The sequence below is a fragment of the Delphinapterus leucas genome, chromosome 6 (assembly GCF_059928025.1).
Source record: "Delphinapterus leucas isolate spDelLeu-1000000601 "Yukka" chromosome 6, BTC_Dleu_Yukka2, whole genome shotgun sequence".
Taxonomy (NCBI): Eukaryota; Metazoa; Chordata; class Mammalia; order Artiodactyla; family Monodontidae; genus Delphinapterus; species Delphinapterus leucas.
In genome coordinates, this window is record NC_143134.1 from 80,970,711 (window position 1) to 80,997,938 (window position 27,228).

Here is a 27,228-nt window from a genome sequence, read left to right on the forward strand (position 1 = left end):
TTATCATAAAGGGCTTTGTGATGGGAGAGTATGATCAAGTTCCATAAAATTTATTGCTTAAATCTTGCTGGATCCAGCATTCCATTAAGGCACTGCCTTGTACGTTATCACATCAGATTTGGTTATTCCTCATTGTTGGAAAGAAAGGGTGTGTATGTGTGTGTTTTAATTAATGGTACTTTGTTTGTTTTGAAAGACAAATGCCACTTCCAACAATCTATGGCTTTGGAGGAGTCCTGTAATATTGTCTTCTAAAATGTAAATGCCCCCGATAGGTAGTGAGAGACCTGTTGGGTTTCAGGTTTGCTAGCAATTGTACCACCTAGCCCCTCATTATAAAGATGAAGAATCTGAGGCCTCAGAAGAAGAGGTATGGCTAGAGCAATGAACTGGGCATTTAGCGGACCTGAGTTCTAGTACCTTCAAGCTCTGATTTTAAAGGTGACTCCTGAGAATTGTCTTACTAATAACATAGAGAAGCTTTTCTAGTCATCTTGATCCTTTATAGGAAGAACATATATTTCTTTAGTAAGTATTGCTAATAATTTTTGTATTTATCAGGGTCTGTGTCTCTTTAGGAGATATATGAATGGGGAAAATTTGTCAAAGGTGTTTGCATATTTAGGTATGTGGTGTACGAAAAAGAAATCTCGGTTTTGGAGGCAATATTTTTTTCCCTACTTCTGTGAAAATCTCACTTTTATACCCTTTTCATTAAACTACCTTGAAAAGAAATGTTAGATGTTTTTTCCTGGTTTTGGTACATCAAAAGGTCATTTTTATTGTGGTGGCTGTTTAGTAAGGAGGTAAATGATTGATCTAATGACTAAAGCGTGAATACCTTGGTTGGTCTCTTGAACCAGAGAGCTCTTTCCTGGGGAAGGTCACAAGGTTCGTTTTGGGAAAGGTGGGTGTAGTGGTCACTTTTGCAAATAGGAATATGACCGTATTATAATGGGGGTGCCTTTAGCCATGACTGTAACCTAAACTCAGCTTTCCTTGGCGGGTTTATTAAACTGTGTGATGAGGGGTAGGAAGTTAGGCAGTAACTAAAGTAACAGTATAGAGACATTTCAGAATATCTACTGCAGTCACTGTAAGAATTCAAATTAATATGATACATTTGAAATGGGACTTGTGCCTGCCCAAACCATTCTCCACCCTGGGTCTTTATCACTTTAGTTTATTTGGGCTTTAAATCTATTTCACAATTTAGCTACAGAATGTTGCCATATTTGAGCTAAGAGGGAGGAAAACTTGTGAAGCCTTTTTTTCTACTAAATTGCCTGCCTCTATTTGAGCAAAACAAATGTAGCAGTCAGGCAATATCCAGTGTTTGGAGTATCAAAATAATTCATGGATTAATTTTTAGTCCTGTGGACACCTCAGATAGAAGATTAATATATATTAAATTCACTTACTTTTTCTTCATTTATCCAGATATGAGATATTTGTCCAGATAAGTATCTGTCTTCAGTTACTGCAAAATACTGTAAACGTTGCAATGATTCTTTTGGTAAAACACTGTATTTGGTTTATCTTTTATGTCAACAGTAAGTACTTAGGAATGATAGAAGAGAAATACTTATAACTCAGTCTACCTCCTGAGTACATTTTCTTAAACATCACCTCTAACTTTCTATTTTATGGATGCAAACATTTACTTGGTAGGCATAATGGTTATTTAAACTCTCTTTTTGGGTTATTTGACATATATTTAAGATCAAGCAAGCTGCTGAGATAAAGGTCAATGGACTTTTTATGTTAAGAAAAAAAAAATTAAAAACTTCAGACAAGCTCAGGAATTGTTGAGATAAAGGTATTAATCCTACAGCTAATCGTGTTCGAGTTGAAACTTTAATAAGAGTTGAAAATATCACTCTAAGCACAAATTGTGATTTTTTTAAGTCTATTTAGGATTTGTATCAAATAGTGAAACTAGCACTGAGCTTAGTGTCAGAAAAATCTTGTTTCTATTACTAGCTCATAGGATAAAGTTGGGTAAATTGCTGAATTTAGCCGGGCTTCCGTTTTATTATTTGGAAAATTAAGGTAATAATTCTTCACTTATTTCACAGTGTTCATTCATTCATTTATTCATTGTATAAATGCTTATTGGGTAGCCGCTCTGTGCCAGGCACTGTGGCGGGTGCAGCCAATATACCAATATTTTAAAACTTAGAAAATAAACAGCTTGATCAGATGGAGAGGAACTGGAGAAGGTCAGAGAAGATTTTTTCTGAGGAAGTGATATTTGAGTTAAGATCTAAAAGAGGAGAAGGAATTAGGCAATGGGAGATTGGAGAAAAAGGAATGCCAAGACAAATGGGACAGCAAGTAAAAAGGTCCTGAGGCTAGAAAGGAGGCCAGTGGGGTTGGATTCAGTGAAGGGGAGAAGTGTTAGAAGATGACAATAGAAAGGTAAATAGGAGCCAGATCTGGTAGCCCTTCTTGGGCCAAATTAACCCTATTTTATTTTATTATAAAAATAACAGGAAGTAAATGGCCAGTTTTACAAAGGGGTATAACATTATCTTAATTACTCATAAAAAACAGTGTAAGAGGGCTTCCCTGGTGGCGCAGTTGTTGAGAGACCGCCTGCCGATGCAGGGGACGTGGGTTCGTGCCCCGGTCCGGGAAGATCCCACATGCCGCGGAGTGGCTGGGCCCGTGAGCCATGGCCGCTGAGCCTGCGCGTCCGGAGCCTGTGCTCCGCAACGGGAGAGGCCACAACAGTGAGAGGCCCGCGTACCACACAAAAAACCAAAAAACCAAAAACAGAACAGTGTAAGGGAAAGCACTTTACAGGTGGAAATTAATACTGCTGTTACCTAGGATAAAACAAGACAAAAACATGTGGCCTGATGAGTTATTGATCCTGTTTACAAAATTGTAAAATTCTTAAAGTGGGCAATGGTGCTAAAACATGCAGATCATCCAAAACACTGGCATTAGTTTTACACGTGTTTTGGGCCAAGTGTACGCATGGAGGTGAGGGGCAACAGATCTACCTTGGTGGTGTTTTGCTTAAACTGATGTTCAGATGTTGTTGCCTGTGAGTATTCATCCACAGAAGAACTGAATGTCAGCTGGGAACTGGCATCAGATTAAATATTTGCCCCTAGATGATTGAAAGATTAGATAGTCCATTTGTGCAGAATTACGAATTTATAGCCCTTGGATAGCATGGACAGATAGTATCAATAAAGCAGGACTCCAAGAGGAGACATTGATAATTTAATGCAAATAAAGCCTTGTTTTATAAATTGAGCGTATGTGCTGGTATAATTATGATGATATTTGGGACTACTTTATTCATCTTCCCTGTGCTTGATGAACTCTCATTCGGATGGATGAAAATAGCATTTTTCTACTAAGACATCTGTTGAAATACCAAAACATTTTACTTGAAAACAGGAAGAAGAATATGTTCTGATCTTTACGGCTTGAGGTATTTATTGAAAATTTAGAAATCATTATTCATCCTTTACATGAAAAGAAAAAGCTAAGAAGATATAGTCCACATAAAGTAGAATATGGCAGGACCCAATGGTTATTGGGAGACGACTTTTGATTTTTAATAGTTACAATTATTAGTATGTATATCACCTGTGAAATTTTAGTTCTGAAACTTTACTCACTTGGTTATGGAATGAACTGATCTATCACAGATAACTACACCTCTCTTAGTACTGTGAACATTATAAATGTTTTTAATTATCTCCTAAAATTGAGTTTGCATAAAATTCTACTTGAAATCCAATTTCATTTTAAATATAGATTGGGCTCAGAGCGTTTTAAAAGGGTAAAGCCTGAATTAAAACCCTTTCTTACTAGGTAGGTTGTATGGGCATATGGAGGGGTAGGTTTGTACTTCATCTTGACTGCATGGGTGGAGATGGACAGCAATGTGCTTGTGTCCTTTTTTGGATGTTTTTTTCATCAGCCATTCATGATGGCCACTTCCTCATCTCTTGAACTTAGAGTTTGCTGAGCAGGGAAATGACTGGATTCTGATTCACGTTGGGGTGGAACACATGAATGTGCATTTCTGCTAAGCTCCTGATGACGCCACTACTGCTGGTCTGATGCCTCTAATCCTGGTGCCACACTTCAAGAACTACCAATTTATATAGATTTTTACTTACTTTCAAGGCAGTTATATTAGGTGTAGAGTTAACAGCACTTAGGAGACTGAGCCATTTATGCTTTCTCATCTTTGTTTCAAAATTACCAGCCATATTTTCAGAGTTTACAGTAGCTTCAAATGACTCCATCATTTAGCATAATCAGTCATATTTTGTTGTGGCTAAGGTGGTCACGTTCCTGGAAAGCAGGTCTGTACTAAAATATGTTGCAAGACTTCATTCCTTTGATAAAAGGAAAGATTTACATATTGTGAATGGTTCTCAGTGTTGCTGTTTGCACTGTGTAATTCCAAATGTTGAAGTGGTTGCCATGGATTTAGGGAAGCTCCTTAATCAAATAAAGCCAATTTGATAATATATTTAATCCAAACAGCTTTTTGAACTTTTTGCTTTTCCATTTGCATCACCTTTCCAACTAACTCACTTTGATGACCGGGCTTTCCCCTATGGACATTTTTTGGGGATCAGGTTTATTTGAGGTATCATTTGCATACAGTAACATTCCCTGTATATTCCTATAGGCTTTGATGAATGCATATAGTCATGTAAACACCTCCATAATAAAGGTACAGAGCAATTCTGTCACCTCAGAAAAACTCCCTAGTGCTCCTTTGTAATCAGCCTCTTGCTTCATCCCCAGTTCTTGGCAACTGCTAATGTATTTTCTGGTCTACTTGCCTCTTCCAGAATGTCATATTAGTGGAATATGCACTTATATATATAACACTTTAAACCTGGTTTCTTTCCCTTGTTACAGTGCATTTGAGATTCATCCCTAATTAATCAATCAATAATGTGTTCCTTTTAATTGATGAGTGGTATTCCATTGTATGGATTCACGGGGCTGTTTATTCATTCACCAGTTGTAGGCCAGTGGGTTGTTTCCAGTTTTTGGTGATTATGACTAAAGCCACTATAAACATTCATGTACAAGTTTTTGTATGAACACAAGTTCTTATTTTTCTTGGAGAAAATATTTAGGAGTGGGATTTCTGGGTCATATAGTAAATGAATGTTTAATTTTGTAAGAAACTGACAAACTGTTACCCAACAACACTGGATGACCTTCGATTTACCTGCATCCTCACCATCACTTGGTGTTGCTGTTTTTTTTTTTTTCTTTTATTTGATCTATTCTACTAATTGTGTATCTGTGACATCTTTAATACAAATGACCAATAGCTGCCTACAGTGGCAGTGCCTCAGGAGCTATAAAAGTAGGACCCAACTTCACATCTGCCTAGATGGAGAAATTCACGCCTGGCTCCATACCTCACCCACCTGTCATCTGCCATTGTGCTACAGATGCTGTTGCTTATCCCCTGCTCTGGACCCTGTTTTTAAGTTCACTACCCTGCAAGTGTTAACCCTGCCAGTCCCCGGGAAGGACCAAGATAGGGACAAAGGAACAAGGCATCTCTGAACAGCCATTAGAAAAGACACGGAGCTTCTCCATCTAATAAGTTTTTTTAACTGAGGGTGACAAGGCCGTCAACTGTCTTGAGCACACATAGTTTCTATCACATGTTCTTTTTTTTTTTTTTTAACATCCTTATTGGAGTGTAATTGCTTTACAATGGTGTGTTAGTTTCTGCTTTATAACAAAGTGAATCAGCTATACATATACATATATCCCCATATCCCCTCCCTCTTGCGTCTCCCTCCTACGCTCCCTATCCCACCCCTTTAGGTGGTCACAAAGCACCGAGCTTATCTCCCTGGCTATGCGGCTGCTTCCCACTAGCTAGCTATTTTACATTTGGTAGCTATCACATGTTCTTAATGCTCACAGCTTCTACTCTCGGAATCTTCCTTTTTAAGAATAAAACGTGTGGGCTTCCCTGGTGGCGCAGTGGTTGAGAGTCCGCCTGCCGATGCAGGGGACGCGGGTTCGTGCCCCGGTCCGGGAAGATCCCACATGCCGCGGAGTGGCTGGGCCCGTGAGCCATGGCCGCTGAGCCTGCGCGCCCGGAGCCTGTGCTCCGCAACGGGAGAGGCCACAGCAGTGAGAGGCCCGCGTACCGCAAAAAAAAAAAAAAAGAAAGAAAGAATAAAACGTGTGATTTAAAATTCTGTAGAGCTCAGACTAGCCTCTGTTTACCAGTATGGTAAAATATTGGAAATTACTAATCTGGTTATACTAAATACATTTTTCTAAAAACTTTTTTTTGGGGAGAGATGGCTTTTGAAATAATTAAGGGATGAATAAAAGAACAAAACATACCAGTTACATTAGTGCTGAGATCACATTAATTAGATATTTTCTCATTTACATGTACTTTAATTAATTAGATAGGAATAATTGAATGGAGATTGCAGAATTAAGAGTAAATTGTTCTATTTCTGCAGAATGAGATGGATGGATTAGAATAGTGGTTGTTCACCTGTAGAATCACTTAGAATGCTTTTTAAAAGAAAATACTCATGCCCTGGCTTTTAACTCAGATCCTTATGTCAGAATCTCTGGGGTGGACATGGGGGGAAACGAACACTTAGTATTTTTTTTTAGCCTCCATGTTATTCTAATGTTTAGCAAGGGTTGAGAATCATTGACTCTAAAGAGAAAATTTACTGTTCCTGGAGTAATTCTAGAAATGTTGCCGCCTATCAAAATAGGTACTGTTTTGCGTTTGTTTCCATGTAGTACGTGGAAATACTTTCAAGTTGCAACAGTGATCAGTAATGAAAGGAGTAATACAGATCTAAATATAGGCTGTGTGTGCTCATTCTCGCTCAGCCTTTCTTAGACTCTTACTTCGTGTGTGTGTGTGTGTGTGTGTGTGTGTGTGTGTGTGATGTGTGTCTTATAAGCAGGTGGAATAGTTTAAATATTAAACAATAATTCCTTTTCACTTCTCCAGAAATTACTTACAGATGAGTTTTTAAAAGCTCTTGGAAAGAATAACTGACTATAAATAGCAGTAATAAATGTTTTTATCTGAGGAATACAGTACATGGATTATATTACATTAAGGATATAATTATTCATTTTGGATGAAAATGGATCAAAGAAAATAAAAGCCTAATGCTGTTTACAGTTCATTCTTAAATAACTGTTCCAAACATGTTATATGTTGACTGTTAAACCCCATCCTTATCTATAATGGACTAATATGAAAATTATTTCAGTTCTCTTGGGAGAAATATTCTGATTCAATAGGGAAAATGTAAATTTCAAACTTGCAGTTGACAGAGCGGGGTTGTCAGAGTCAAGTCGGAATGTCATCTGCATCTTAGCAGGGTCTTTGTCTTGTTCACTCCGTCTCCAGTGTCTTTGGATCAGTGCTTGACACAGAGTATGCTCTCAGTAAATAAGTGAATGTCTTGGCAGGCTGTAAATGTATAGAGTAGGATATAGAAAATGACATTCTATATTCAACAGAAATGTGAATTTCTATCATTTACATTTAAGAAATTAAACTGTAGACTGGAGGAGAACCAAATTAAAAAGGACATCTGAGGATTTTTCAGTTGGCCAAGTTCATTCAGCTAAAAATATTTCAGTTCTAAGCTACTTCTAATAGAAATACATTGCCCAGGGAGGTCATGGGATCATGACTCCATCCCGGCTCCACCATACCTAGAGTTCAGCTGTGTTATGTTCTGGGTTCCAAGTTTTCTGGGAAGGCGTTATGGATGTTGGCACGTCTAGGTGAAGCAACCTTGCGAAGGCTTGTCACATGAGAAAAAAACGGAAAAACTCGGATGTTCAGCCAAGAACAGGGAAGACCCAGTAGGGACGTGTTGGCTGTCTGGCATGCAGAAGAGGGATGACCCTGTTGGGTTGGCCTCACAAGCTAGAACCGGGAATGAGGAGTAGATTTAGACTAATTATCTGGAAGAACTTCCTAACAAATGGACTGTCTCAGAAAATGCAGTGCTCTATGTTTAAAGGTTGAAGAATGGATCCCTGCATTCAGTGAGGAAAGGCAGATCAAAATCCTATTAAGGTCTTTTCCAACTCTGACATTCTCTGATTTGCTTCAAGGGAAACTTCCTGTCCTTTGTGAATGGCGGGGTAGACTGTAGGTTTCTCATTTGAACTTGGGAAAATCTGGTGCTCACTCTGTTTTTTCTGTCTTACATTTTCTTGGTGAAATTGCTGTGTCCATTTCTTGCTTGCTTGGGATTTGTAGACAGGATGTTTTTGATCACCCGCTTTTAAGATGAACTATTGGGACCTATATTCTGCTATACTCTGCTGATCAGGTAGCTTTAGAATAAAATAATAAGGCCTCATCTTGGTGAGGGCAAAGGAGTGGGATGGGGTAGGGATATTTGAGTGTGCATACTGAATTAAATGTGGTGATAGAAAACCCTTTGAATAAATTTTAAATAAAACACAAAGTGCTGTGACTAGAAAAAGCTTAGATTTTTGAAATCAGACTCAGACATTTCCTCACTTGGGCATGTTACTTAGCCTCTCCCAGGTTTGGACCATTTCCTTCTCCATAAAATTAGAATAATTCTCCTTCCTTTGCAGGGTTGTTGGAGAGATTGGAGATAATGTAGGAAAGCAGTAAGTGGTACCTGTTGTTATTAGTAGTATTAATTATACGTTGGCTTTGAGTAAACAAGCTGCTTACCGGTTCTCTTTTGCTGGGCCAGTTGCTTTATCTTGCTTTTCAGTTTGTTTTGAGGATTAAGCAAGAGAATGCTAACGAAGTGCTGAGCAGAGTACTGGGCTGATACTAATCACTATTATTATACTGGTATAGCTACTTAGAAATTGATAACTGAATACCCAGAGAGTCCTGAAGATTATGAAGAATAAACAGGCTCCAAATACAAATAGTCTAGTTTCGTTTCCTTTGCTTCTCATGGATGTCTACTGAGATACCAGTTCTACCTAGTATTAGTTTCCTCTTGCTGCCGTATGTAACAAATGATCACACACTTAATGGCTTAAAACAACAGAAAATTAGGGCTTCCCTGGTGGCGCAGTGGTTGAGAGTCTGCCTGCCGATGCAGGTGACACGGGTTCGTGCCCCGGTCCGGGAAGGCCACATGCCGCAGAGCCGCCGGGCCCGTGAGCCATGGCCGCTGAGCCTGCGCGTTCGGAGCCTGTGCTCCGCAGCGGGAGAGGCCACAACAGTGAGAGGTCTGCGTACCGCATTAGAAAAAAACAAAACAAAAGAACACAAAATTATTATCTTTCAGTTCTGGGGCCAGAAGTCCTAACCTAAAATGAAGGTGTCATCAGAGTTGCGTTCCTTCCAGAAATCCTAGAGGAGCCTCATCTCCTTGCCTTTTCCAGCTTCTAGAAGCCACCAGAATTCCTTGGCTTGTGACCCCTTCCTCCATCTTCAGAGCCAGCAACATAGCATCTTCAAATCTCTCTCTCTTTTCCTTCCCTTTCTTTCTCCCTCTCCCTCTCCCCATCTCTGATCTCTGTTTCCTTCTCTCTCTGTGCTTCTGCCATCACATCTCTCTGACTTTGCTCTTATAAGGACTCTTGTGATCTCATTGGGCCCACCCGGATAATCCAGGATAATCTCTCCATCTCAAAACCCTTAATTTAATCACAGCTGCAAAGTCCGTTTTGCCATATAGGGTGACATAGTTACAGGTTCCGAGGATCAAGATATGAACATTTTTAGGGGGCCGTTATTCAGCTGTCACATTCCTGCATATCTGAGAAAGTTGCTCTAAAATCACAGAGATTATACATCTTTCCTTGAGCATCCTAATGAAAAAAAAAATGATTGTAGTTCTTTTGCTCTGAATTCATGTATTCTAATGTCATTCTCTAAAGAGCTGAGTGATTGACTTGAAACTAAAGTCTAAGGAAGACATTTTTCATGTCATTTGTGGTGTTTCATGGAGTAACATCCAAGATGCTTGGTGCCAGGTATTGTACTTGTTAAGCTTAGAATGCCCCTTGAACTTCAAGGTGAAGGTGTGCCTTAAAGATAATTTTTTTTTAATTTTTTAAATTTTTATTTATTTTTGGCTATGTTGGGTCTTTGTTGCTGCATGCGGGCTTTCTCTAGTTGTGGCAACTGGGGCTACTCTTCGTTGAGGTGCACGGGCTTCTCATTGCGGTGGCTTCTCTTGTTGCGGAGCACAGGCTCTAGGCGCGCGGGCTTCAGTAGTTGTGGCGCACGGGCTTAGTTGCACCGTGGCATGTGGGATCTTCCCGGACCAGAGCTTGAACCTATGTCTCCTGCATTGGCAGGTGGATTCTTATCCACTGCGCCACCAGGGAAGCCCTTAAAGATAATTTCTCACCTAAAGAAGACACTAATGTAAGTTCCTTGGGGTCAATGGTAGAAAAGGAAACTGAGAGCAAGTTCCTTGCCCCCAACAGAGGACAGGAATGGGCTCTCTCTCACTCTTAAAGATGCTTGTCAACACTTTCTCTTTTGGATCTGCTCAAAGTAGATAGAAATATCCCTAGAAAACATCCCCTCTGTGTACAACTCTTAGGAGCACAGTCTTCTGGGTAATTGTTTTAAATTCATCCTTAGAAACCTTTTATTTTAAACATCTTTTAGAGTAGTTGAGAACATATGCTCTGGAGGTAGACTGCCCAGAATCAACCTGAGCTTGGCCCTTTGCTGTGTGGCCCTAGGCAAGTTCGTAAACTTTGTGAGCTTCTGCTTCCGTGCATATAAAATGGAAATCGTGATACCTACTTCATATGGCAGTGAGGATACAGTGCAATGATGCTGGGCACTTAGTTTGTACTTCACAAATATTAGCAATTCATCAGATTTCTGCAGTGAGTTGCCTTCTAATTTAATATTTAATAAGTGCAACAGCCTTGTTATAAATATCACGTTTGTTCAGTGATTCCAATAGGTCACTGACTATGATGAAATAAGAGAGGGAAATACAAAGGCAGACTTTGATGATTAGGTGGTTGTTGGTAGTAAATTCTTAATTTTCAGATATGTTTACATGTAATAATGTCATTCATTCATTCAACATTTATTAAGTATAAAGTGTATGTTATATGTTAATGTTGTATCACAGAAAGGGTTATAAAGAGATTTGCAAGAAGCCTTCCCTAAGGTTTAGAGACATGCTCACTGCTGCTTTGATTTCCTGAAGATCAGGGACCATTCATTCATTCTAACATTTATTGGGTATGCCTGGCACTGTTAATAGGAGCTAAGTCTAATTCAGCAGTGAATAAAACAAAAATTCCTGACCTCTGGAGCTAACATTCTAGTAGGGGAAGACCAGCAATAAATGGGACAAATAAAGGGAATATATAATATGTTTAAGTGGTGATAAATGTGAAGGGGAAAAATAAATCAGGGAAGGGTCAGTGGGGTATGCTGGAGACAGCAGTTTCAAATTGGGTGGTCAACTGGGTGGAAATCTTCCCTGAGAAGAGAGCATTTGAGCAAACACCTGAAAGCAGAGAGGATGTGAGTTACGGAGATTTCTAGAAGGGCATTCTGGGCAGAGGAAAAGCAGGCGCAAAGGCCCTGAAGTTGGAGTATTCTTGGTGACTTTGGGGAAAGCAATCATGGCCACCTTCTCTTTGATTCTCCTTTGAATGTTATAGAGTCTGAAACACAGAAGGCAAGTAATTACAATGGTTTTAATATTCTCAGGGAAGTACAAATGAGGCATCACAGTCAAATTTTAATGAAGGGAAATCATTATATCCAGGCGGTGCTTCTGTAGCTTTCTGTCTGAATGGAATGGAATGGATGTTGGAGACTGATCGGCAAGAACAATTGTCTTGGTTCCTCCCCACCTCACCTGAGAGGGTGGGAGGAGATCTGAGCTGAAGAGCCCCAGGTCACTGGGTTCTCACGTTTCCCAATCTCTGAATCATTCTACAGGTGGGAAAGAGAACCAGAGATCAGTAGAGGAGATATAACTTTTGAACTCGCCGTTATTGTGGTATAATTGATGTACGCCCCATCGCAGCCATTTTTGTGTAAGATTGGATGAGTGTTGACAAATGTACATACCCGGGGTCGTGCTGATAAATACTAAACAAGTGACTGATCAGGGAAAAAAGAAGCCCTAATTTGTAGCCTTTGCCAGTTTTTCCTGATGTGTTAAAAACTTCCATCATTGTTGATGTCAAGTCAGCAATGTGACATCCCTGCAGAGGGTGTTGGGAAAAGATGCAGTTGGATCTGGCAAGCCTGCAATGAGCTGGTTCCAACATGCCGGAGCACTAACCACTCATGGAATTACCACCACAGTCATGATGTAGAACATTTCCCAAACTCAAAAGTTTCTCCAGGCTTTCCCCAAGGTTATCACTCATCTGTTCGCTGTCATGATAGAGTAACTGTCCTAGAACTTCTTACCAATGGAATCATACACTGTATCCTCTTTGTGTCAGCATGCTGTTTTGACCTTCATCCATGTAGCTGCATGCATCAGAGTTTTGTTCCTTTTTATTGCTGGGTATTCCATTCTGTAAATATACCACAATTGATTTATCCATTCACTTGTTGATGGACATTTGCATTATTTCCAGTTTGGGGCTATTATTAAGAAAGCTGCTATAAGCATTTATGTATGAGTTTTGTTTGGAAATAGGTTTTCATTTCTCTTGGGTAAATACTGTAAATGAAATGGCTGGGTCATGAGGAGGATGTATGTTTCATAAGAAATTACCAAATGATTTTTCAAAGATGTTGAACCATTTTCTACTCCCGCTAGCAATGTATGAGAGTTCCGATGCTCCATAATCTCATTAAAAATGGGTATTGTCTACCTTTTAAATTTTAGCCATTTTGGTATGTGTATAGTGCCATTATGATTTTAATTTGCATTTGAGCATCTTTTTACATGCTTATTGGCCATTTGTATATCTTTTGTGAAATGTCTGTTCAAACTTTTGCCCATTAAAAAAATTTTATTTGTAGGCTGATAGTAAATAACTTTTCGAAAAGGAGTACAGAATTTGGGGAAATCTGTAAGTTGGACAGGGCAGGAGGGAAAACAAGGCAAACAAGCAGCCTGAGAGAGCTGACAGGTTCATCGAGGTGGCCACAGTGCTTTTATTCAATGAGTTAGATAAAGCATGTAGACTAGTTCCTGGCACAGAATAAATGTTGATATTATTATTATTAACTTTAAAATTATATTATTAAATAATATTAAATATTACTATTTATTTTAACAGCAAAGGGAAGCCACTCAAGGATTTGAAGTTGGCCTATGAACTATGACAGTCAAATGTACATTTATAACCTTATCCTGGCTACTGTATAGAAAGGCTTGAGAGAGGAGATTGGTGTGAATGGCTGTGAGAAGCCAAGAAGCCAGTGTAGTCATCTCACAGGATGTTAGAGCAGACACAGTGGGTCATCCGTAGCCTGTGGCTCAGTGGTGCCTGTAGCCCATGACTCAAAAGGTACATACCTTTGAGGATCTCTAAGTTGTGCAAGATTGTATATATATAAAGGTACTTTTTCAGAAATTCTCATCTGTCCAGTTTGGAATATTCAGGGGAGCCAACTACTGAATCCACTGCTTGGTCTGCTTTGGAAGGCATTCAGTATTGACTATTAAATAGTTTGGAGTATCAATCAGGAGGGCCAAGTTTTCAGAAAAGGCCCCCAAAGCCACCCCACAGCATGGGCCTCCACCAGAGCTGCTGCTTCTGCCTCAGTGAGGAAGCTGAGGAAGGAGGAAGCTACCCTATGATGCCCCTGTAGTTCTTCTAAAATCTCTTACCAACTGACTGACAAAACAGGATGTGCCAATGAATGTCCAGAAAGCTAGCAACCAGGTACTAAGACCTTTAGCCACAGCCACCACTAAACACGAAAATGCCTCCAAGAGCATGCCTCACGATGCCACAGTCTGCCTTTGATTGGTAGAACCTTAATCACATTCAGAACCCTGGCTGCATAGAATTTAGCTCTGCAGTATAGGAAGGCTCACTAGAAGGACGTCAGAATGCGTCTTGTGAGCCCATCGATGGGATGCACCATGAAACTTAACTAAATTCACCCCGATGCTAGGCATTCAACAAAGATTTGCATTTTACCACCTCACAATAACAGCTGTGTACATTCGGGCACTACCAGAGCCTCAGTAGCCTCCTTTATCAAGTTGGAGGTAATAATATTTGTCTTCAGAAGCTCTTGGGGAGGTGAAGTTAAATATAATAACATGAGGAAGAGCAGCAAGATGCTTGGCTCGTGGCAGGCATTCTGTAATTGAGGCATCAGCCAATCAGTGAACACCATTCCATAACCCTCTAGAGGAAACAGAATCCCTGAAAGATGGAGATTAAATAGAGTGTACTGCTAAAGAGATTTAACGGCCCAAATAGAAGTGGCCCTTGTATCAGTCCCATGGAATTGGGGGAGCATCTTTGCCCCTAGAAAAGTAGGTGGGATTTGTGTGTGTGCTATTTCACGTGTTCATTTGTATTATTTTTTCATTTTTGGTTAGTTTAATTTAAAAAAATAATGCAGCCACATAAATAATGAAAAGAAAATCCCTCTTTTCCAGTTTGTCAAGTTTCCTTCTTGAAATATCCTGTGCCTATAAGCACACATGTCATCTAGAGTCTTCCTTTTTTCTCCTACAAAAATTGGGTCATATTATATGCCTCTTTTGCACCTGTATTTCTTTCTTTCTTTCTTTATCCGCTACCTTGGAGACAATGCATTTCAGTTCACATGGAACCAGTCACCTACTGATGGCAGCTAGTTGTTTGCATTCTCTTGCTTTTACAAAATTTGCTCTAACATCCATTCTTTTACGTAAATGACTCTACTATAGAATCAATTTTAAGAAGTGGAAAGGCTAGGTCAAAGGTTAAGTACTGGGTATAATTTTATTGATATTGCCAAATGGCTCTCCACACACTTGTACCATGGTACGCTCTTTACTGATCCTGTATGAGCTGCATTTGTGCCAACATCCTTGCCAACAGTGTATCATCAACCCTTTTGGTTTTTGGCCAGTGAAATAAGGGAAGTGAAATAAGGGAGGTGATACCAGGGCAGATTAAGAGGAATCCTGCCAAGAGACAGAGGTGAGGGATTAATTAGAGGATAGGAGGTGAGGGAAGGTAGGATTTGAATATAAACTTAGAAGGGAAACTCATAACCTTCTGCTACTTACTATGTGCTGGACAGTGACTTGACTAGGCAGTGTACCTGCTATTACATTCGATCCTTATAACCACACTAACCCATAAACACTATTATCCCCCATTAGACTCTGACGCCCAGTCTCTATCCACTGTACCTCCTGTGTCCTTATTTCACAGTTGAGGAAACCAAGGCCCAAAGAGGTTAAGTGATGTATCCAAAATCCCAGAGCAAGTTAAGTCAGGACAAGGGTTCCGCTTTCTAGCTCCATGTACACTGCATTAGGCCAGCATTCTGGTGTGTACCATTGAAGCCACAAAGGATCTGAATATTTCTTCAGGGTGTATTTCATCCACAGTTTGAGTTTAATAGTTGAGTTGAATTCAGTCATTTCCTATAGTCGAAGAGGTTCCATAATAGTTGAGTGGACATGATCTTAAACATACTGGCACTTTTCACGTTGATAAAAAGTTCTTCCTCAGAGATTCTCTGTTCCTTTCCACAAAAACTACTGTATTTACTCGAGCATTCTTTTTTTTTTTTTTTTTTTTTTTTTGCTGTACGCAGGCCTCTCACTGTTGTAGCCTCTCCCGTTGCGGAGCACAGGCTCCGGACGCGCAGGTTCAGCGGCCATGGCTCACGGGCCCAGCCGCTCTGCGGCATATGGGATCTTCCCAGACTGGGGCACGAACCCGCGTCCCCTGCATCGGCAGGCGGACTCTCAACCACTGCGCCACCAGGGAAGCCCCCAAGGAGCATTCTTGACAGAAACCATGTGAGGTGAAAGCTCTAAGCTTCTTGGGATTTTAAGATTTCTGATAGAGGATTATGCAGCCCCTCCTGAATTCTCCCCCTACTCCTCTGGAATTTTAAAGTTGGCCTATAAAACCCTCCTTGAAACACCCGTGAAGACTGAGACTGGCACCTGTGCCCTCTTCCTCATTGTTTTCTACTGCTTCAGAGTCCAGAATCATTGAGATTAGAGGTTTCAGCTAGGATTGCCTCATTTCCTACTTGTTTTCAGAGTCCAGGATCTCTTCTGTGTACATCTGGGCAGTTCCACTTGAATCAGAAATGGGAGACTTCAGACATTCAAATTTAATGACGATAAGAAACGTTCAGTAAGAGCATGAAGCCCCAGTGAGGAGATGACTGTTAAATGGCACAGAAATTTGGTTGATCATCCTTATTGGAAGGGCGGGACAATGATTGAGAATGTGATGAAAAGATGGGAATGAAAAGTAAACCTTTTATCTGAAAAAATTAAGCTGGGGCAATGACTTTTTTTTCTTTTTTTTTTTTTTATTAATTAAGAAGGCCTAACTTTTGAATTGTCCTAATTGGAAAACATCTTGGTGGTCATTCTTTTAGGGTAGAGCAATGGTGTTCTGGAGGAATAGCCCTAAATGTATTTGCCCAAGGCGAGTAAAGTGTCAGTGGTAAAGAATGGAATTTGACAGCTGTAGTGATCTGAGAAATGAACTGGCTTGAAGTCCAATTTTATAGATAATGAAACTGAGACATAGTAAGTATATGCGATTTAGCTAAGAAGACACTTCTGGTGACCGTCAGCCGAAACTAGAACCAAGCTCTCCTGCCTTAGCTCATTGTATGGTTTAATTTCCATTATGTGATCCACATTTTACAATCTGCTGAAAGAATATGATTGTTTGGAATTGTGTTAGTTTGTTTTCTTAGAATGGACAGGGATTTATTTTTACAGCTATCCTAAACAGACCTGTTTTTAACTAAAGAAAGGGGTACATAAATGAGAAAACTAATTTGTTAAAGAAATGGTTAAGATAAAGTCGATTGAACTATTGTCACACAGGAAGCTTAGCTGATAGGTAGGATGTGTGATCTTTGTTTTGTTTTAGAAATTGCCATTCATTCCACTTTTAGTTTTGCAACACATGAATAAGAGCTATGTATTTATACTGTCTACTGAAGTCAGGAAACAAACTAAGTACTGTTTTCTTTGCGAATGATCAATTGCTTAGGACTTGTTTCAAATTAACGATATAAATAATCTAACAAGGTCTTTCATTGTACATTTCTCGGAGCAAACAAAATGCGATGTGTTTTTATAACCAGATAGCTATTTGATATTTGTTTCTCTTTCATACATTTGGGTACAGATTGATATAGAAGTACTTAAAATGCTGCATATAAATTAAACATTAAAAGGGAGATATGGAGAGCCCAAGCTGCCCCATTATAATCTTTAGTTCCACGGTCACCGCCTCAAGGACACTCCATTTCATATCACATGTCCTTCTTTTGAAAAGTGATCACCAAGCTTCAAGTAACATTTAAGCATGGCCAGCAACTGCATAATTTATGGACCTTTTCTTTTTTTTGCTTTTGTGTTCTTATTTTAACGAAAAACCAGGAAAACAGAAGACTTTTCATACGTTAACTCTCTTATATTCTTTCCCTCCTGCCTTTGCAGATCGGGGCCCTGAAGGATTACTACCACTTCTATCACAGCAGGACGATTAAAAGGTCAGTTCTCTCAAGCAGAGGAACACACAGTTTCATTTCAATGGAACCAAAGGTAAGAAGAACCAGTTGGGTGGGGACCAAGAGGCAGAGCTTCTGCATTTTTCATTGGTAACATCACACTAGCAACTGGTGACCAGCACGAAAGCTTACATTTCAAGAGCTGTCATACTATCCTTTGGTCCAATATCTTTGCTTCCTCTTGAGACCAAAAATAGGCAGTGGCTTGATTTTTTATTGAAGTGCCCTTATCATCCCAGTTGTAGAACAGCCCAGGGGTATCAGAAGTAGGAGTTGTCATGGAGAAATGAGAAGGAGTGTATGTGGGGACAGATAGGGATGGATTCAGAAGTATTGGAGTCTTAAGAAGACCATACCATCTGCCTATTTGCATACAGATCTGAGGTTCTATCTGAGCTCTGTAGAGGAGTCTCTTCCAGAACCCTTAGGTCAGGCCTTAGGTCACCACGAATCCTTGTAGTTTCAACGGGCATTAATAGAGACATGCCACTGGTGGCCCAGGGCCTAGACCATGGCCTAGACCATGTCTGAGACAGGAGGGATTCTGAGCACAGAAGGGACAGAAGCTGGCTGTGCTCCTCTTGGAAGCTCAACAGGGATCTTTCTTACACATTGTCTTGACCCCAATCCTTTTGGGTTGTACAGAAAGCATACTTCTAGGAGAACCTAGCAGGAGATATGTCATGTCTAGATTCTCCCAATCCATTTTGGAGAGGCAGGACAGCTTTGAAATGGGAGATAGGAAGCTGGAGGGTGTTAGGGACAAACAGGCTAATAACTGGCAACTAAAACTCTGAGGATGAGATAACCCTCTGTCCTTATTAAGTTGGAGGAAGGGATTGACTCTGACAGAACTGCTTGGCCTCCCAGATGTGACGGGTAAAGAGGGAGTGAGGACAGCAGTACCAGCCTGCCCTGGTTCCTCTGTGGATTCACTGTTTGTTATTTACTGATCAGGAAGGGTTGTCTTTTCCTCATTATGGTTTGCGTTTGTCATATGAGCTCAATTTCAAATAAATTGGTCAACAATTCTCTACCAGTGAGCATGGCAATCTCACCTAGAGATTCCTCGAAAATGATATTCCTTATTAAAGCAAAAAGGTCCCTGTTTGAATTAATATGCAAATCAGGTTGGCCCTTTGGAGTCCTGTCCTCGGTTATGTGCCACAGTTCTTGTTTAATTTTTGTCTGAAATATTATCACACAGTGTTCATGATTGTGAAATTGTATCTTGCTGGTTAGAAAAAGCACGTTTGTTGTAGGGCCCAATTTTCTGTGGATTATAGGAACATCCCCTGATACTTAACACTTTGGCAGCCTGTGGATTATATGTATATTTTCCCTTTATCTCTATTCAGAGTTAAATGTTACTGGAAAAGCAATCTGTTAGGATGTTCCTGAATTAGCGAAGTTTTCGAAGCAAAGTCACGTTTTTCATCTGTTAACGTTTTCCAAGCTTTCTTGAACTTTGCTACTTTAAATGATTTTAATTTCAGACCTCATGTGCATAGTCCATGTGATTTTTTTTTTTTTTTTTTTGTGGTACACGGGCCTCTCACTGTTGTGGCCCCTCCCGTTGCGGAGCACAGGCTCCGGACGCGCAGGCTCAGCGGCCATGGCTCACGGGCCCAGCCGCTCCGCGGCATGTGGGGTCTTCCCGGGCCGGGGCACGAACCCGTGTCCCCTGCATCGGCAGGCGGACTCTCAACCAGTGTGCCACCAGGGAAGCCCAGTCCACGTGAATTTGAAAAACCATGTACTAAATGGTTTGGGAGGTAAGAACAGAATTGAGTACAGAGCTATTTCAAGCCTTAACGTTCTTTTGGGGAAGCTTGGCCTTCCATTCTTCTTATCTCAGTGCATCAAATAGCTCATGCAGGACCCAGTGGAGACCTCAGATGCTGGGACACATAGTGCCTGGCATGTATGTCCTCCCCCACCCTGCCCAGAGGAACAGAGCCAGTTCAGGCCAGCCCCAGGGTACATGCTCAGTTCCTCTTCCTCCTCCATATAAAGAATACCCTAGGATAGGACTGTACCTTGCTTCTCACTCCTCATTCTGATGCCACCTGCCCCTCATTGCCGCCCAGCTGTTTATACAGAAGGGCCACTGTTCTACCAACTTTGCAGATTGGGGATTGCCTGCAGTTTCTTTCAGACATTTCTTAAAGTCCGATCATTCCTTCCATTGGCCATTGCTTGAGGGTCTAATATATGCCAGGCCCTGTGTTAGGCTCTGGGGATTTGGGGATAGGGTGGTGCCCTCAGGGAGCTCTCTGCAGCCTCCCACAGTAGCTTTCAGGGAAACACAAGACGTTACAGTGCTTCTCAGTGTTGGGGACGGAAGAGCAAAGGAGATGGGGGTCTACTACATTACTCCTCCTTCTCCAGCTCCCTCCGCGAAAAGCTCAGGCCGCCACTTAGGTTAAGTTTCCTTTTTAATTAAAACAGCAACAACAACAACAAAGGTTATTTACAGAGAAGTTGCAAAAACGTTATGAGGAATTCCTGTATTCGCTTCCCAGATTCCCCAAATGTTAACGTTTACATTTTACATCTCGTCAAACTTACTTGGTCATTTTCTCTCTCTTCTCTCTGTACACATGCACGCGCATGCACACATAGCTATGTATATAAGTTTCTTTTTGAAAATTTGGGTGCAAATTGCAGACATGATGCCCCTTTAACTCTTCAGTACTTCACTGTGTATTTACCAAAACTAAGGATGTTCTGTCGTATAACTGGGAGTACAATGGTTAACATTTGGGTAAAATCTGGATATTAACATTGATTCAATATTATAATCTAATCTACAGATTTTATTCAGTTATTGCCAGTTGTCTCATTTCTGGGCCAGGATCACATCAGTTGTCATATTTCCCAAATCCCCTTGGTATACTCTGTCATACTTTCATTTTCTTCCCTTCCCTTCCCTTCCCTTCCCTTCCCTTCCCTTCCCTTCCCTTCCCTCCCCCCCCTCTACCCCCTCCCCTCCTCTCCCCTCCCCTCCTCTCCCCTCCCCTTCCCCTTCCCTTTCCCCTTCCCCTTCCCCTTTCCTTTCCTTTTCTTTCATGATCTAGAATGTTTTTGCAGAGCACTGGCCACTTATTTTGTAGAATCTCTCAAGTTGCATTTGTCTGTTTCTTCATGATTAGCTGCAGGTTTGGCAGGAAACCAGAGAAGTGCTATGTCCTTCCCAGTGTATCAGATCGGGAGGCACATGACATTGACGTGTTTCATTGCTGATGATTTTAACTTTGGTCACTTGATGAAACCTGGTGTCTGCCAGGTTTCTTTATTTTAAAATACGATTTTCCCCCACCTAATTAATAGGTGTTTTGTGGGGAAATACTTTGAGATTATGTAAATTTCTACAGGCTGACTTTTTATTTTTCACTCCCAGCAGATCTCATGGGGAGTATAAAGTATCCGCACAACTTGCTTTCTTAGGCAGGTCTCCTTTTCTTTAATCTTGGGTGTGTGTGTGGTGGGCGATTTGTGTGCCAGAGTGGAGGCACATTTGTGATTAGGGGGACGGGACCATGTGAAATGGCTTGGTGGGAAACATTGGTGATGTGTGAAGTTATTTTTGTTCCTCATCTTCTCCAGAAAGGGAAAACACACATGGGTGAATTGCAGGGAATACACACACTCAACAGATCCTGGCATTTACTTGCTGGAGTAAATTGCATGGCTGCTTCTTCTCCCTGCTATTGTTTTTACTTAGAGTGTTCTAAAGGAGGAAATGCAAAAGTAGCAACATTGTAAGAACAACCCTCCTGGTGCTAAGAAAATGCTGTGGTCAGTTGGGGCACATGAGCCCGGAGAACAAGAATAGACTGGATTCCCATATGTTAACAGTATGTTATGATTAGCTTTTAAATGACAGGGATCCGCAGACTTCTAAGACGGCATCACTACACGATAATAACACAGTTTGGCAAAAAGTGTTGGTACAATATTACAGTAGTTAGAAGGGTGAGTCTAACAATGTTCTTGACTCACCAACTTCTCTCCAAGAGACCTAGGTTAAATCTGAGAGACGGCAGTCTTGAATTAACGTTTTCAGAAGCCTCTCATTAATCTGCTTAGAAATCTTTGCCAGCCCTGTGGCGGTATCTACAGGAGGTCTTTGGAATGAAAGTTCTTTACAGTTCTTTAACTGCCGGTGCAGACATGGGCAGGGGTGGTGGAGGAGATACTTTTCTTTCATTCTTCTTACCCAGAACAGAAAAATCAGAATCCTACATTTTCCATTAGAGTAGGCTTTCAAAAATAAAGAACATAAACTGTCCTTCGTTTAGCCCTTATGTCCTATTCATGTGTAGTTTGATATACGAGCCCAACTTCTACCCTTGCCCATGAGGTTTTATCTTGAAGATTCTGGCCTTTTAATCTCTTATCTTTTCCAGTCGTTTTTTTTCTGTCTTCAAATATATTTAAAGATCAATTTTTATCTAAATCTAGGATAGAATTACCTTCTGCTCTGGACTCAGGGATGAGCAACTCTCCTGCCATGTTTTTTCCTGAAGTTCAACTTATCAACCCGCCTCATCGTGTGGATGTGTATGGCTGTGTGTCTCAAATACGGAAAAACTATTGATATAGTATTATTTATTGCAGAATCATACGCTCCTTAGAATTAGACTTCTCCCCTTCCTATCCAATGCTAACATACCCTCTGTCATACTCCTAAAAATATTATTTTCAGATCTGTTAAACATGCCCAATGACAGAGAGCTCAGTACTGGACAAGACAAACATTTCTATAAAATTAAAGAGATTTAACATGTTGAGCTAAAATTTGCTTGTCTGTAACTTCTGTCCATTGATTGGATCTACTTCTACCTTCCAGACTTACACATAACAGCTCTTTAAATATTTGGAGCCTCTCTCTTAGTCTCCTGGAGCAGCAATTGTCCCTCTGTCAGTGTGGCCCAGAATTAAGTTCAAGGCTTTAGCTCACAGAGAGATGGCTCATTTGTTACATTTACATGTAAGCCATTTCCTCTAAAGAGGATTTTAGAGCAGAGCATGCAAGCACTGTAGAGTGACAGCTAAAGGGCTGTAGGAAAAGGACAGGAAATGAAGTAATTGGAGGTAATTAGCAAAATCAGATAGAATCAAACCTGTGAAAGGAGAAAGGGAAGTTCAAGTTCTTGACTAATCCCTGTTGGTACCTATTGTGTCCAGAATTTGATTTTCAGGCGAATGGAGTTTCTCTTTTTGCCTCAAGGGTGAAGACGATGTGATGGAGTAAAGTAAGGGTGCAGGGGTACTTCACTGTACATAATGGCCCTGTTCCCAAAAAGTTGTACCAATCTACTTCTTATCAGTCAAACCTCATTTCTCCATGGATTCACTTTACAATTTCAGAATCAATTTATCTTCACTGAGGATTGATATGTCATTTTTCTGTGGAGACAACCAGCACATTAGTTAACTCTTTTTTTTTTTTTTAACTCTGAGACAAACCATTTAAAAGTTGTTTCCATACACCTGATCTGCCAGGGGATCTTTGGAGGTAAAGAAACCTTATTCAGTTAGAAATAGAGGCTCAGGAGTGTCTGAGCTCCATCTTGCCTGGCTCCCATGCATGAATCACAGCCATGCCTTTTCACTGACAAGATTCCTGGTGTCCTGGTGCAGCTTCAAAATTCATTCCACCCCGAGTACAAGTGCTTCCTGATCTGGCCGCTGCTGCACTTCCTCTCACCCCACCTGCCCTCATTCCAGCTGGTGCTCCCGTGGACTGTTTTCTCTGGCAGTTCAATTTTCTGCTCTTTGGTTTTAACTGTGATAATAACTTCATGGTTTGACTTTCTTCTGTGAAGTGCAGTTTTATAACAACATTCCTGGGCTTGTGCTCGGCGGCCACGTGCACAGATCCTGGGTGTGTTGAGGTGGAATGAGAGGGGCTGTGTTCTCTGGGGCAGGAACCCGAGGCTGTGTGTTCTTAGCCTGTGTCGTAACCGTGATTGTTACACATTTGCTTCTCAGCATCTCACCAGTGAATGAAAGCAGTTACCATATAGCTTGAGAATGCCCTGAATTCTTCTGGAAGTAGCGTGGGCTTGGGTGTGATGATGAGTGGAGAGGACGTGGATGCAATGGTCAAGGGGCATGTTGGGGGGCTGTCTTGTTCCGGGTGACCCTCTTTTTTTTTTTTTTTTTTTTTTTGCGGTACGCGGGCCTCTCACTGTTGTGGCCTCTCCCGTTGCGGAGCACAGGCTCCGGACGCGCAGGCTCAGCGGCCATGGCTCACGGGCCCAGCCGCTCCGCGGCATGTGGGATCTTCCCGGACCGGGGCACGAACCCGCGTCCCCCGCATCGGCAGGCGGACTCTCACCACTGCGCCACCAGGGAAGCCCTGAAATGCAACGATCTTTTAGGTGTAAATAATTGGCTCAGGGCACTCCGGTTCTGAAGCAGACGCTGCTGCCGGTGAGGACGGAGGGTTGCGGGAGCTCCTTCTAGCTCCTCTTGTGCCTCTACCCAGCTTTCCACTGACAGCAGCCTCAACAGGAAATGAAGCCTGGAGGAAATAGGATAAGTCAAAGAAAAGAACAGAAAAAAAGAAGCAAATAAAGTGATGACCATGTAAAAATAGGGAGAGGAATTAGATAGGGTGGGGGAAGGGTAGATTATGGATTTTGCCACTTTAGCCACGTGAAGGAAAGGTACAAATGTAAAATCTGTATTATTTTCTTAATTTATGTAGTATTTCTAAGGTGTCAGATTCTAAAGCAGCTGGTGCTAGATCTAGAAAATGTAGGGTAATGACGACATTCTGAATTTCTAGTTAGGTCTGGTCTTAGTTCAGGTTGCTTATGACAGAATATCATAGACTAGGTGGCTTATAAACAACATACATTTACTTCTTCTAGTCCTAGAGGCTGGGAAGTCCAAGATCAAGGTGCTGGTAGATTCGGTGTCTGGTGAGACCCTACTTCCTGGTTCATAGACAGTCGTCTTCTCACTGTAATCTCACCTGGCGGAAGACGCAAGGGAGCTCTCTGGGGTCTCTTTTATAATGGCACTAATCCCATTTATAGGTGACCATTAGGTCACTCCACCCTTGTGACCTAATCACCTCCCAAAGGCCCCACCGCTAAATGCCACCACGTTGAGTATTAGGTTTCAACATGTGAATTTTGCGGGAACACAAACATTCAGTCTGTAACAGGTCTTAAGATGGGAACTTTAGAGCCACAGGTTCTGTTGAACTCTTGGGCAAGTTAGGATATAATAAGTAAGTAATCCTAGGGAATAAGCGAAAACAGCAAAAACAAACAGAAGCCAGCAACAACAAAACCCAAAGCCATTTTAATTGTTTGGCTTTGAAGAGAAATCATACTGATTTACGTATTTACTTTAATGAATGCAAGAGTAAATAAGAGATCCAATTAAAACATCACCATTGAAAAGGCATGATTTGTTAAAAAGTGCTTGTGAATTTTGTTTCTGTGCTCAGTTCTACCAAATGTCAATCAATTCTTACAACATAAAAAGAGGCAATATGGTACAACAGAAAGAACCTTTGGGTCTTTGTTCATGCTCAGATCTCTGTGGGGTGAGCACTTAACTCCTCTGTCCATCGATTTTCTCTCCTCATTTCTGTCCTCATCATTGTTCATGCCCATACTCAGGGAAGTACATGGTATAATACGGTATAATGGATTGTACATAAGAAAGGATCAAAAGCATAGGTTAAATTCTTATAAGAAAATAGTAAGTTCACCATTAAAATGATGTTATAAATCTATACATACTGATAAGGAAAGATCTCCAAAATAATATGTAAAGTAACAAAAAGTATAAAAAGAACATATAAGATGTGTTCCTATTTATGTTTTACATTTAAAAACAAACAAACAAAAAGACCTGTGTGTATTTTTGTGTAGTTATATGCAGCGTAGGTTTGGAAGGAAGCACAAACACATAAAAATAACTCTATTTTAATAGTTACCTTTCCACATTGTATGACTTTTAAAAAACTGTTTATACTGAAACTGCTTTTGTTGATATCAACAATGATATTTGACATTTCAAATCTGGTTAGTTCATCTCTGTTCTCATCTGACTCTATCTTTCACTTAATATAGTGGTTGATCATTTGCTCCTTCTTGAAAAATGACTCTTTCAGTTTCTTGAGACCACATCTCCCAGTTTTCTCCTTGCCTCTCCTGCACCTTCTGTCTCTGTGGATGGTACTTCTTCACCTCACCTATAAATTTTGGAGAGCCCAGGGCTCTCCTTTATGCTGGTGTCCTTGCTTCTAATTTATATCTTCTTCTCTCACCTACCTGACGTCTCCAATTAGATGTCTAGTAAGCGTCTAAGCCATAATATGACATATACGATGCTTTTAATTTCTATCCATCACCATGGTGCTCAAACCTTTTCCTTCCCAGTAAACGGTACCATAATTTATCTAGTTGCCCAAGCCAAAAGTAAAGCGATCTATTCTTGATTCTCTCCCTTTTCCTCATTTCCCCTCATGGAACCATTAAGAGGGTCTCCCTGCTAAAATGTATCTTAAAGCTGTGAACCTGTGGGCTTTCCTCTCCGGCACTGCCACCAGCCTGGTTAATACCACCATTGTCTTTGACTTGGACTGCAGAATTGCCTCTACTTCCACTCTTCTTCTGTAGTCATTCTCCACAGAGAGTAAGCTTCTTAAGACGTACAAAGATCAGGTCTTTCAAAGACTTTCCATGGACTTTGGAATAAAATCCAATTTTTTCTTAATGATCTTTAAGGACCATCATGATCTGGCCCCTTCTTACCTCCCTGAGCTAGGCTTTGAAGTGCCTCCTTTTTGCTTATCACTCTCAGCCACATTGACCTCTTTCTATAAACATCAAACTCTTTCCCTTTGCCTGGAACATATTTCCTTTGGTCTTTGCATGATGGATATCTTCTCACCCTTCACGTATCAAAGCAAACGTCACCTCCTTTGAAGGACCTTCGACAGTCATCCTTGCTAAAATACACCCTTAATCTCATCTACCCAGCTTCTGTCTAGCTTTAATGTGTTAATTTCCTCTTTGATAACGTATCTGAATCTAAAACCATATTGTTTATTTGACTCTTATTGGATTTCCCCTTCCAGGATAAAACTCAGTAGGGGCAAGGGCCCCATCTTATTAACTGTGGTGTTCCCTCATTCTGGAATAATATCTGGTACATAAAGACCATCAATAGAAGAATAAATGAATGAATAAATATTTAAAATTAATTTGTACAGGAAAATAAATGATAGAGGAAGTAATAAATCTAGGGGCTGAATTTCTCTTAATTGCCTCAGAACTCAAATCATTTTATGTTGACATACACAGTACTATCTCATTTTAGTGCAGACGTGGGGGCAGCCAGTTGGAGAAACTGTTCCATAAAATAAAAGAGGTATTGGCTGGACTTGGGATATTTGGATTCCGGTCTCAGCTTTGCTACTAGCTCAACCTGCTATTAGCAGGTCACTCCTCACTGGGCTTATTTCACTTATAAAATCATGGAGCAGG

At 40.7% G+C, this 27,228-nt stretch overlaps 1 protein-coding gene across 1 annotated transcript in view; it reads left to right on the forward strand.

Moving 5' to 3' along the window:
* The window catches only part of PCSK5 (proprotein convertase subtilisin/kexin type 5), a 316,119-nt gene that overhangs the window by 19,293 nt on the left and 269,598 nt on the right, over nucleotides 1-27,228 (forward strand). The window contains exon 2 of the mRNA XM_022573484.3: nucleotides 17,634-17,738. Within this exon, the coding sequence (XP_022429192.1) occupies nucleotides 17,634-17,738 (105 nt within the window). The remainder of the gene's footprint in view (nucleotides 1-17,633; nucleotides 17,739-27,228) is intronic.